This window comes from Terrapene carolina, unplaced genomic scaffold, assembly GCF_002925995.2.
Source record: "Terrapene carolina triunguis isolate 2854851 unplaced genomic scaffold, T_m_triunguis-2.0 Scaffold165, whole genome shotgun sequence".
Lineage (NCBI taxonomy): Eukaryota > Metazoa > Chordata > Testudines > Emydidae > Terrapene > Terrapene triunguis.
This window is the reverse complement of record NW_020664516.1, coordinates 2,472,879-2,485,686: the sequence shown is the minus strand read 5'-3', so window position 1 is coordinate 2,485,686 and position 12,808 is coordinate 2,472,879. Positions and strand designations below refer to the sequence as shown.

Sequence of the window (12,808 nt, the reverse complement as noted above, 5' to 3'; positions counted from 1 at the left end):
GGGTGCTGGGAGGAGGTAGTTAGGGGCTGTGTGCGGGCAGGGGGTATGTAGGGGCTGTGTGCGGGCAGGGGGGTAGCTCAGGGTGCTGGGAGGAGGTAGCTCAGGGCTGTGTGCGGGCAAAGGGGTAGCTGAGGGTGCAGGAGTAGCTGGGGCTGTGTATGGGCGGGGTGGGGGGGGGTCTCCCAGTGCGGCTCTCAGCTTCAGGGGGGGTGCTGGGGCTCCTGGCTCCTGGCTTGCGGGGGAGGTTTGCCAGCTTCAGTCCCACACTGCTCCTGGCTTTGGCGGCTTGAGGGGCTGCTCCCAGCTGGGGCGTGGGGGCCACCAGCTTCAGCCCCATGCTGCTCCCGGCTGGGGTGGGGGTGGGCTGCCAGCTTCAGCCCTGCGCTGCTTCCAGCTTCAACGCTGGGGCTCATCCGCGGGGCTCCACAGCCCCCCTGAAAAGAGCTCATGGACCCCCAGGGGGCCACAGCTCCCCGATTGAGAACCGCTGTTTTAGCTGATGCCTAGTCATAGGAATTCAACTCCCTCCATCACATTAAAGAGCAGTTATTGGGGAGCCCGAGACAGCTTTCACCAGTCATAGGGGTTCATGGGATCCAGCCATGGCATGTGGAATGCGGATCATACTGCACTTGGCGATCCAAGTGTATTAACACTGGGGTTCAGAATGGCCAGTGCTGCTTTCCAACAGCAAACAGCCCAAGATTCCTCACTCGGCCTCTTGGGATAGAGCTACGCTGCAGCTGGGAACGAACCTCCCGGCCCGGGGAGCCAGAGTTAGCGAGGCTTACGCTAGTGTGCTATAAATAGCAATATGGATGTTGTGGCTCCAGTGCAGACTTGGGCTGTCCTGAGCTGAGGCCTGGGGGCTTGAGAGCGAGTTGTTACAACATCCACGCTGCTATTTCTAAGTGCACTAGCTCAAGCCCTCCTAGTGGGAGTCTGTCTGTCTGGCTATGAGGCTCACTCTCAACTGCAGTGCAGGCATAACTGCAAGCTCCAGTCCTTCTCCCATTGAAGTCAGTGGCAAAGCTCTCACTGACTAATGGCCCTTAATTGGAGCTACTTATCCTTAATGAGCAAAAACTCCAGCAATTTCATCAGCTGTCCATGGGTTCCTATCAATAACACTCAGCGTGTGCCATGCTCCAACTGTTCACCTTGTTTTTATATATGAATTGCATTTCAAAACCGCAGTGAGACACTCCAGATTGTGCTTTTCAGGGTGATAACTTAACTACCAGCAAAATATTAAACACAAATAGACCTTGGTCCTTTCAATGGATGCCATAAGCCCCTCCCCCACAAAGCAGGCAGTCCTTGCCCAGAAATGTATTTCATCTGACTTATCCAGAAAATGATTCCAAGACATTAAGATGCTGAGACTTCCCTGTGATCAACCAGGAGTCCCTTATTATGTTCTGGCTCAAATCAGCATGTTTTTATGTCAATATTAATGCACAGCAGCTTCTTTGAATGACTTCTAACACATTGGAAAGCGCTTAAGCAGTCCACGTACTTCTAGTAAGCATGGCCAATGTTCTTTACAAACTCACTTAGCAAGTTTCAGAGTGGTAGCCATGTCTGTATCAGCAAAAACAATGAGGCGTCCTTGTGGCACCTTAGAGACTAGCAAATTTATTTGGGCATAAGCTTTCGTGGGCTAAAACCCACTTCATCAGATGCACGGAGTGAAAAATACAGTAAGCAGTGTATATATTACAGCACATGAAAAGATGGGAGTTGCCTTATCAAGTGGGCGGGGGGGGGTCAGTGCTAACGAGACCAATTCAATTAAGGTAGAAGTGGCCTATTCTCAACAGTTGACAAGAAGGGGTGAATATCAACAAAGAGGAAAATTACTTTTTTACTGCTAACGAGGCCAATGCAATCAAGGTGGACATTGCCCCATTGACAAGAAGGTGTGAGTATCAGCAGAGGGAAAATTACTTTTTGTAGTGACCCATCCACTCCCAGTCTTTATTCAGGCCTAATTTGATCATGTCCAGTTTGCAAATTAATTCCAGTTCTGCAGTTTCTCATTGAAGTCTGTTTTTGAAGTTTTTTTGTTGAAGAATTGCCACTTTTAAGTCTGTTATTGAGTGTCCAGGGAGATTGACGTGCTCTCCTACTGGTTTTTGAATGTTGCAATTCTTGCTGTCTGATTTGTATCCATTTATTCTTTTGCGTAGAGACTGTCCGGTTTGGCCAATGTACATGGCAAAGGGGCATTGCTGGAACATGATGGTGTATATTGCATTGGTAGATGTGCAGGTGAACAAGCCCCTGATGGTGTGGCTGATGTTGTTAGGTCCTATGATGGTGTCCCTTGAACTCTTGATTCCTGCCATCCAGAATTACAACTTGCATCACCTGTGCTTAAATAGAGACTCTCCCATTAAATTCACTTACAATGAAATCCTCCTGTTAATGACACTTCAGTTACCTAGAGACTCAATTGCTGAGGTTGTAATTGAAGTATTCTCTTCTCTTGTTTGACTTATTTACATGCGGAGATACCACTCTAGCTACAGTTTTCATCTGCATTGATTCAAGTCCTTTACTTCTTAGAATTAACTGTCACTGAAATACCAATAGGTTATGATCCTTCTTAAATATAAACAGGATATTTTTAAAATTGAAAAAATGAAAACTATAGATTAAAAACCCCATTAATCATTCCCTCCTCTGGTCTCCTAGCAGTCTTTTCTTCTTTGTGTCAGCCTTCTAGGTTGTAGACTTTCTGGGAGAGGGACTATCTCCAATATTTATGCCTTGTGCAATGCAAGGTTCCTTGGTAGTACTCAGTAAATAATTAATAATTATTTCATTTTGTGAAAATATTTAGTCTAAAAGATCAGCTGGAAAAACCTCAGATAAAAAAGCAGCTTTTAAGCCAGTCTAGTCTCTGATGTGAGTTAATTGCTGTTAGGATTATTGTGTTCTTCAAAAAAAAGTTGTGCAATTGTGCTTGTATAACACCGACAGACCCCAGTCTTTAGCAGGTGGGATTGAACCAGGGACCTCTGGAGTTTAGTGCATGTGCCTTTATTGCATGAGCTAAAAGCTAACTGACTCTTAGCTAAGGCTAGAGAGCAGACTCAAGCTCTTTCTCTCGCTCTCTCTAAGTCAGGGGTTCTCAAACTGGGAGTCGGGACCCCTTAGGGGGGTCTCAAACTGGGGGTTGGGACCCCTTGAGGTTGCAAGGTTATTACATGGCAAGTCGTGAGCTGTCAGCCTCCACCCCAAACCCTGCTTTACCTCCAGCATTTATAATGGTGTTAAATATATAAAAAAGTGTTTTCATTTATAAGGGGGGTCGCACTCAGAGGCTTGCTATGTGAAAGGGGTCACCAGTACAAAAGTTGGAGAACCACTGCTCTAAGTTATCTCATTGCCACTACATGGGATAGAACACCACACCCAGAAGGCATGTGGGTTACATAGTTCCCCTAGCTGAGGAAACATATCTTAAGCTTCAGAGACTTCCCAGGGGAAATCCTGGATGAGCCCCCAGTTGTTATGCTAATAGACCCCAGTCATCGGTGGGACCGAACCTGGGACCTCTGAAGCTAAATGCATGAGTCTCTACCACATGAGCTAAAAGCCAACTAGCTATTAGTTACGGCTGTAGAGCAGACTTAATCGCTTCCTCTCTCTACGGGGTCTTGGTGCCACTAGATGGGACAGGACACCACACCCAGAAGGTGTGTGGGTTAGACTTGCAGACTCATTTTTTTTAGTAGCTGCTAGAATGGGACTCAGTGGGCCTGATTCTAGAACTCTGTAGACCATCACAGAATCATCCCATACAAATGGAAATTTACAAGGGGCTGGGGGAGGGGAATTAATTTGATTACAGACCAATTACATCGGAGTAGTAATTTGAGGTGTGAGATCTCTGCAGAAAGTTGGGGTCAATGAGCCAGATTCTGATCTTACAAACCCTGATTTAAGCGCCTCCTAATGTACACAGGTGTAACAAAGGAGAACCAGGCCTAATAATCAGTTTGCATGTCTGCTAGCCACCAAAGGGTGTATCCCAGTTTAGGCCTGATGTGTCATTTTCATTGTGTTGCAGCCCTTTCTCTGTAGAGCCCTGCATTGGGACACTGGGTGTAGGGGAGACCATGCAGCTAACGGTAGAGTTCCAGCCGCTGGAGATAGGTGATCACTCCAAGGACCTGATTGTTCATTATGACACCGGTAAGTTCTGTGCTGTGTAAGTACTCCATATATTTGCAATCAAAAACCTGGGGTTAAAAAAGAGTTAAGGCTGGTAGCGTGTTTCAGTGGAGACCAGCCAGTGCCCCAAAATAATATTAAAATGGCTTTATACAAACTGCTCCTTTTCAGACCTCGAAACATTCAAGTGCCTGGAAATGAACGGTCAAAGGATTCAGCCTGTACATATTTATCTGCGCTGAGCACAATGCGATCTTGGTCCATGCCTGGGGTTCTGTCGTGCTACATAGTGATGTAATCCTTCATCACTCGCTATTGCCCCCACCCACCAAATGTAACTTTACCAACTCGATTGTATCCAAATCAAAGTCAAGGTCAAAATAGTTGGTGACTAGGGGATTAATGGAAATGGATCCCTTGAATAGGAAATAGGATTTTGGAGTCTTCTAGTAACTTATTCTTTGGGGGTAGTTGGTGTGGGAAAGAAAAGGGGGCGTTTATCTACATTGAAATCTTTAAGTCCTTCATTTTAAACCAAAAAAGTGATAAGTTTAAACACTGGCTACCTGTTCCTCTCCTTATCCCCACATCTTCTGCATGTTCTTTGTTGTGCCCCTTCCCATTCCCTTGACTCCTTCCATGCCACCCTCCATGGACCCCTTCCTCATGTTTTCCCCCAGATGCCCCTCATACCAAGACCAGTTTTGAAGTATGTAGAAGCTGAGGTCCCTCAGCATGCTGAAGAAAGTGCTCATCCCCTCAAAAGATCAGGCCCAAAGTTTGGTGTGATAGGGAAGAAACCGCGAAGGACAGGAATAGAAGCTTGTCAGTTGTGTAAATCAGCCCAACATTGAGCTGGAGAACATGTTGCAGAATAAGTGTTACAAGTTACTTTGATTTGTGTGATGAGGCAAGTTAAAACCCTTCTGGTCTTCATGTTCCAGAAGGAATGAGGATTTGTGCTGGCTGACCAAATAAATCTCAGTATCAATAAAGAATCATTGGTGCATTTACCTTTGTCTGAAGGAGAGGTCATCTTCTGTCCCTTATTCCTAATTCTTGGTCCTGAGAAGCCTGATCTCCATTAATGCGGTTAACACCATGAAATGTAAGAAATTGTTCTATTTGTCCCAAATCTATATGGATTGGTAAGAAGCTTTGATGTGTTCAGACTAACCTTTCTAGTGCTATCTGCCTTAATGCCTTTATTTAATATTTGGCATTTTCTGGTACCCTGACTGAGAATTGTTCAGTCTTATACTTTCTTCTTTTGATGATACTGTCCTTTAAAAGAAAGGCATTAAAGTTCCAGATGGAAAGCAACTGAAATGCCTCATTTGTATGTGTGCACCATTTTCACTGCTTCCTTAATGAAACTAGAGGATAAAAAACAAAGGACCAGATCCTTCACAGTGTAAATTAGAACTAGCTGAGTTGGAGATCTGGGTTGTGGGGAAAGAGCGGGGGAGTTGTATCCTTATGTATCAAAGATGCTAATGATAAAACTACCTGGATATTTTGAGAAATAGTGGAAGTGCCATGAGGCCTAACCACACACCATTTCTACATTGGTGTAACCCCTTTGATTTCAATAGGGGTAACACCTGACTTATAAATGAGATCAGAATCAGGCCCAGGACTGAGGTTTTCAATCTGATTCTTAATGCACAGAAACCCCCTTCATCTAATCTGATCCCCCACAACAGCTGGCATAGGTGCTGGAACTAGCGGTGCTGGGGGTGCTGCTGCACCCCCTGGCTTGAAGTGGTTTCCATTATATTGAGTTTACAGTTTGGTTCAATGGCTTCCAGCACCCCTAACAGTTGCTCCCCACAAAGGAGATAAGAGTGGACGGGCCACAGAGATAGATAGAACTAGTGTCTCACTCCCCCAGGAGGTGGTCCTTCCTCACTGGGGTTGAAATACGTTCGAGGAGTGATGTGGGGGAAGCCTGCACTGCACGTTCTGTAGATAAATACAGGACTTCACTCCCCATCACTGTGACACCTTTGAATAGCACTAAATTCATTAAAGCAAAACAACAGAGAGATAAAGAACAAGGGAAAAATTAAGGGATCATTTCTGTTGCTTTGTAGCATAAAAAGAAGTAGATGACTGCAGAGATTGATTAAATGCTTCAATTTCATTTCAGCTATTAATCAGTCTCAAAAGCTGCTTATTGCAAGTGTGTTACAGAGCAGCCGAGATTCCATTAGACAACCTAACACAGCAGACCCTTGCTAATTTATACTGCGCTGAGTCATACACCCGTAACTCGCAAACCAAAAGCAGGCACGTCTCTCTTACAAAACTGCACAACAGATCATTTTCTAGTGAAATACAAACTATAAAGACTAAATGGCACTTCAGTACATTGTGATGCATTTTCCTTGCTTTATTGTTTTTCTTCAATTCCTCACTAACTTATATTCTCGTTGGGTCTTCCAGTTGTTAATGTGATTTAGAGAGGGGCTACCATCTGTTATGTTATTGTTACATTATTTAATATCTGCCAGTGTTGAGCCAAATCTGTCCTTAGTGTCACTCAAGCAAGTGTGGAGCTTCTCATGTGGGAGGAAGTCAAGATTTGGCCCGGACATATTAATTAGATTGTGAGCTCTTTGAGATCTTCTTGAGTAGTTGGAAGGCACTTAGAAAATAGTGGATGCTACTATAAATTACCATAATAATGTTAAAAGTTCTATTAATCAGGTCTTGCTACATGGTGAATTAATTCATGGCAAGCCAGGGTGTGAATCTACAGCGCACCAGAGCCTGACGTGCACTGACTGCCGTACATCAATGTGCACTACGGAACTTTTACTGCACAGTAGCAGGGGCCACGTGGCCAGTGAGTGTGCCGCAAGCTAGCACACGGTAGATCCGCAGCCTGGCTTGCCCCACGCTAACTCGCCACATAGACAAATACAAAGAAAAGGTCCTTGCCCCAAAGAGCTTACAACATACAACTGAAAGTTGTGGCATGAAATACAACTAATCGTTAGTCTTTTAAATGTTCCAAGCAGTGGGGCTTCCTCTTCTGTTGACTTTCAGTGGGACCTGTGCTCCTTAATCACTTTGAAAAATCCACTCTAGGATTTGAAGTGAAAGCAGTTTAAGCCCCCCTTAAGAGCCACTGAAAATCCCAGTTCATCACCCTGTATGGTAAGCAGCAGACTGCTCTAGCAGAGAGAATTCTCTGGGTCCAGTAGTACCGCTTTGAAAGGGTTTTGCATATTCACTTTTTCTTAGCATATGCGCAACGTACCTGAAGTGGCACGTGACCAGGAGTCATCACTGAATTTGGCCTGCTGGTTGGACAGTTACAAAAGTATCCTTCCTGGCTTGGACATTGACGGACAAATTTCAGGCTTCTGCATATTGCTCTGGACAAATAATGTCTCCAGGGTTAAATTATCCCGTGCAGACCCCTAACACGAGGAGCACATACTACTTTAGCTCTCTAAAATGGGGCTTAAGCAGGATGTAAGTGTTGCATAGGCCTTGTGCAGAGGGGTCAGTTTCAATCACAGAGCTCGTGCCAATAGGTGCTGCTACATTCAAGAGATTCATTGTGCAGCACTGGAATTTCTCCCAGTACTGACAGCACCAGAACTGCTGACTATTAGTCCTAGTATCTCTTGGGCTTCCAGTGCCAATATATTAATCTTTGTGGCTAATTAGAAAAGTCCTGACCACATGGTTCACTCAGCTCATTCACAGCCTGACAGATACCATATACTTAGATGACTTTATTGGCAACGAAAGGAGTAGTTGCTCAGAGGATTTTCTTATGACAGCATTGCAGCACTGCGAAACCTTAGCCAATTCCAGCTCACTTCCATGGGGGCAGAATCAGACGTGATGGTGAAAAGTAGGAGAGAACAAAGCTGAAAGGAGAGCTGGCTCTGAGGATGAAAGGCATGATCAAAAACCTTTATTTTAAATAAAGATCGGTTGCAGTGCTGTTCTGCCTCCTGTTGAATGGAGATCTTCAGAAAGTGGCTTTCCCAAGTACATGAGTGATGCATAGTGTGACGGGTTGGACCCCCCTTCCTGGGTGCCGCCTGATGTACTGGGGTTTCACTGAGCCTGCCTGCTCCACCAGCCTGGGCTCCCTTACACTGTTTTCCTGAGCCAGGCTCTCCAGCCTCCTCCAGCACACACAGGTAGGGACACACCCAGCAGCAGAATCACACAGAGTCTGCAATCAGCTCTGCAGGGGAAGACTCGGCTAGCAAATTGCCCAGCACTCATGTGCACTCCCCCTTTGGAGAGTAAACCCCAAATTGTCTTGTCTTGCGCTGCACAGAAAACTGTACAGCGTAAGCTCATGAAATCCTCCCCCTCCCTCAGTGTGGGGGAAGAGATGCACAGGTTTTTACCCTCCCCCCCAGTTATGAATTGCACAAACTGGGTTTAAGAAAATAAAACAAGTTTATTAACTACAAAGAATAAATTTTAAGTGATTATAATGATAGCAAACAGATCAAAGCAAATTACTGAGCAAATAAAACAAAACACGCAAACTAAGCTTAATACACTAAATTAACTCATAGAATCAGAGAATCATAGAATATCAGGGTTGGAAGGGACCTCAGGAGGTCATCTAGTCCAACCCCCTGCTCAAAGCAGGACCAATTCCCAACTAAATCATCCCAGCCAGGGCTTTGTCAAGCCAGGCCTTAAAAACCTCCAAGGAAGGAGACTCCACCACCTCCCTAGGTAACACATTCCAGTGCTTCACCACCCTCCTAGTGAAATAGTGTTTCCTAATATCCAACCTAGACCTCCCCCACTGCAACTTGAGACCATTGCTCCTTGTTCTGTCATCTGCCACCACTGAGAACTGGTTAATAGTAGCAAATTCTCACTCTAAATGTTGTTTCAAGCGGGTTGCAGAATTTCTTGAAGGTAAACTGCACTGCTTGCAGCTTAAATCTTCAGGGATTCCTTTCACAGGCTAGACCTTTCTCGCCTGGGCTCAGCCCCTGCCCTGCTCTCCCCCCGCCGCCCCCCCCGCAGCTTAGTTCCTTTGTTTCTTCAGATGTTTTCAGCAATCTTCCTTCTTGGGCAGGGAGGCAGTGGAGAAGAACCTTGATTACTTCACTTCTCTGCCTTAAATAGGATTTACATATGGCAGGAATCCTTTCTCTCTCTCAGTGTGATCCCCCCACCTCAGTGGAAAACTACCAGAAGTCCAAGATGGAATCCAGTACCAGGTGACATGATCACATGACCCTGCAGTGTCAAAGTAGCATCCCAGGAAACTTCTCAGGAAGGTGGGAGATTAACATCTTCAAAGTCCTATTGTCCTTCCTATTGGCCCATCTAGGCTGATTACATACTGTCTGGTGGGTGTTCCCCAAGTGTAAACATAGTTGTAATTGTTACATAGTCAATATTCCTAACTTCAGATACAGAAATGATACGTGCATACAAATAGGATAATCAGATCCAGTAAATCATGACCTTTCCAATGATACCTCACATGATCCATCTTGCATAAAACACATCTTAGTTATGCCATATTCATATCATAACAATATCTCTATGAAGAATATGGTGAGTAGTGTCACACAGCTCACTCAGGTTTGCAATGTAAGGCCTTGGCTACACTTGCGAGTTACAGCGCAATAAAGCAGCCCTGGGTGCCTTAGCTCACTCCCCGTCCACACTGGCAAGGCACGTAGAGCGCTCTGACTCCGCAGCTACAGCGCTGCTGGTTCTCCACCTCGGCCAGTGGAATAACGTTTGCTGCGCCCCCGCTGGAGCGCCACGGCGCCAGTGTGAACGAGGTGTTGCGTTACTGCGCTCTGATCGGCCTCCGGAAACATCCCATAATCCCCTTAAGTCAAGTGGCCACTCTTGTCATTGTTGTGAAATCGGCTGCAGGAATGTGGAAATGCCCTTTCAAAGCTCCGTTTCAGAGAAGCCGGCTGCTTATCAGCTCCGAGGAAAAAGCAAACATTTACTGTTTGCTTTGAGTGAGTGAGTGAGTGAGTGAGTGAGAGAGAGGCGGCGGCGGCGGCGGCGGGCTGAACTTACAAGACAGCATGCTGACACACTCTCAGCCCCCCAAAAACCCACTCTCTCTCCCCCCACATACACACAACACACTCCCTGTCACACTCCACCCCACCCCCACCATTTGAAAAGCATGTTGCAGTCACTTGCATGCTGGGATAGCTGCCCACAATGCACCACTCCCAATGCCGCTGCAAGTGCCGCAAATGTGGCCATGCCAGTGCGCTGTCAGCTGTCAGTGTGGACAGACTGCAGTGCTTTCCCTACCGCGCTCTCCAAAGGCGGGTTTAACTCCCAGCGCTCTACATCCGCAAGTGTAGCCGTGCCCTTAGTCTAGCTGGAATTGCTCCCGAGTAGAGCTAGCCGCCGTCTGAGTATTTGGCAGATTTACACCCTACTTGTCTTGCGGAGCGTCTAGAAACCTGACAGTCCCTTCGTTAATGCTCCATTAAGGCAAATTTAGCCTGGTTCACTGTTATTAGCAGACCTGGGCTGTTGGCAGCTACTTCATGGATCCACGTGCACAGAATAAGAAAAGGGCTACTCTGCATCAGTTATTTGATGAATTGCTCCAAGGGCTGCTGAAAGAGCGGAGTCTCAGAGAATGCCCAGTGTTACTGTCAGCATTCGAGGCTTATAGCAGCCTTTGCCAGGCTGGATGAATCCTGCTGTACCCTGTGTTACTGCAGCCATGGAGTGTCCTCCTGGAAAGGAAATACCGCAATGGCCCTCCCATCGTGAGGTCTTGCAATCAAATGTTCGCCCTCCAACAAATTCAGATTGATTTCTGTCCTCTGTTTGGACCCAAACTAAGGAAACTTCAAAGAATATCATCTTGTGTGCACAAGCTCAAGGGCTTAGATGTGCCTTGAAGATGTAACCTGGGAGTTCTTCTTTGAGTGCTTGCTCATGTCCATTCCATTGTAGGTGTGTGCACTTGCCACATGCACCGGTGCTGGAAGTGTCTCCCTCAGTGGTATCCGTAGGGGACCAGCTCTAGCACCCTCTGGAGTGCTGTGTGTATACCTCAGTATAAGGGGTGCTGCCGGCTCCCCCCACCCTCAGTTCTTTCTTACTGCCAGTGACGGTGCTGGAATGTCTCCTTGCTTTGGCAAGCGCTTAGTTACCCAGTGGTTTTCTCTTAGTGTTGTAAATAGTTAGATAAGTAGTTCTTCTGATACAAAATTACTAAAGATAGTTAAGACCCAGGCAGACTGCGAAGAGCTACAAAAGGATCTCTTAAAACTGGGTGACTGGGCAACAAAATGGCAGATGAAATTTAATGTTGATAAATGCAAAGTGATGCACATTGGAAAGCATAATCCCAACTATACGTATAAAATGATGGGGTCTAAATTAGCTGTTACACTGGTCTACAATTTTTGAGAAGTCGTCTGCTTCAGAGATAAAATGTGCTATTTATTATGTATTTTGATGCGCTGAATTCAAATATGACAATTAAAACAATGGATTGGCTACTGTTTCTAAGATATTTAAGTTTTTACATTTTATGTCTATGTATATTGTGTAGATAGTAGAGTTTTAATCATAAATTGTAAACCTAGGTCTTTTCATGTGTTTATGGTTGCTTTACATGATAATATTTCACCTGTCCTGTCTATGTAACACTTTAAAAATCAGCAAAAGGGTTATATAAATAAAATTTATTATGAAACAAAAGGTAAAAAACTATTCTGTACATAGTTTAGTCCTATTCAGTGTCTACTCAGCGCTTCTTGGCTTGTCTCTTGTATTCATTAAATGGAGCATCTCTTGTCACTATCCAGCAATAGTCTGCAAGCATTGATGGGCTCCATTTGCCCTGATAGCGTTTCTCCATTGTTGCAATGTCCTGGTGAAATCGCGCGCCGTGCTCGTCGCTCACTGCTCCGCAGTTCGGTGGAAAAAAAATCTAGATGAGAGTGCAAAAAATGTATCTTTAGTGACATGTTGCAACCAAGGCTTTTGTATGCCTTGAGGAGGTTTTCCACCAACAACCTGTAGTTGTCTGCCTTGTTGTTTCCGAGAAAATGTATTGCCACTAACTGGAAGGATTTCCATGCCGTCTTTTCCTTGCCACGCAGTGCATGGTCAAATGCATCATCTCGAAGAAGTTCACGAATCTGAGGACCAACAAAGACACCTTCCTTTATCTTAGCTTCACGTAACCTTGGAAAATTTCCACAGAGGTACTTGAAAGCTGCTTGTGTTTTGTCAATGGCCTTGACAAAGTTCTTCATCAGACCCAGCTTGATGTGTAAGGGTGGTAACAAAATCTTCCTTGATTCAACAAGTGGTGGATGCTGAACACTTTTCCTCCCAGGCTCCAATGACTGTCGGAGTGGCTAATCTTTCTTGATGTAGTGGGAATTTCTTGCACGACTATCCCATTCGCAGAGAAAACAGCAGTACTTTGTGTATCCAGTCTGCAGACCAAGCAAGAGAGCAACAACCTTCAAATCGCCACAAAGCTGCCACTGATGTTGGTCATAGTTTATGCACCTCAAAAGTTGTTTCATGTTGTCATAGGTTTCCTTCATATGGACTGCATGACCAACTGGAATTGATGGCAAAACATTGCCATTATGCAGTAAAA

At 45.3% G+C, this 12,808-nt stretch overlaps 1 protein-coding gene across 1 annotated transcript in view; it reads left to right on the top strand.

The window, feature by feature from the left end:
• The window catches only part of LOC112119564 (hydrocephalus-inducing protein homolog), a 360,821-nt gene that overhangs the window by 33,148 nt on the left and 314,865 nt on the right, over positions 1-12,808 (top strand). The window contains 1 exon segment of the mRNA XM_029912025.1: positions 4,082-4,206. Within this exon segment, the coding sequence (XP_029767885.1) occupies positions 4,082-4,206 (125 nt within the window).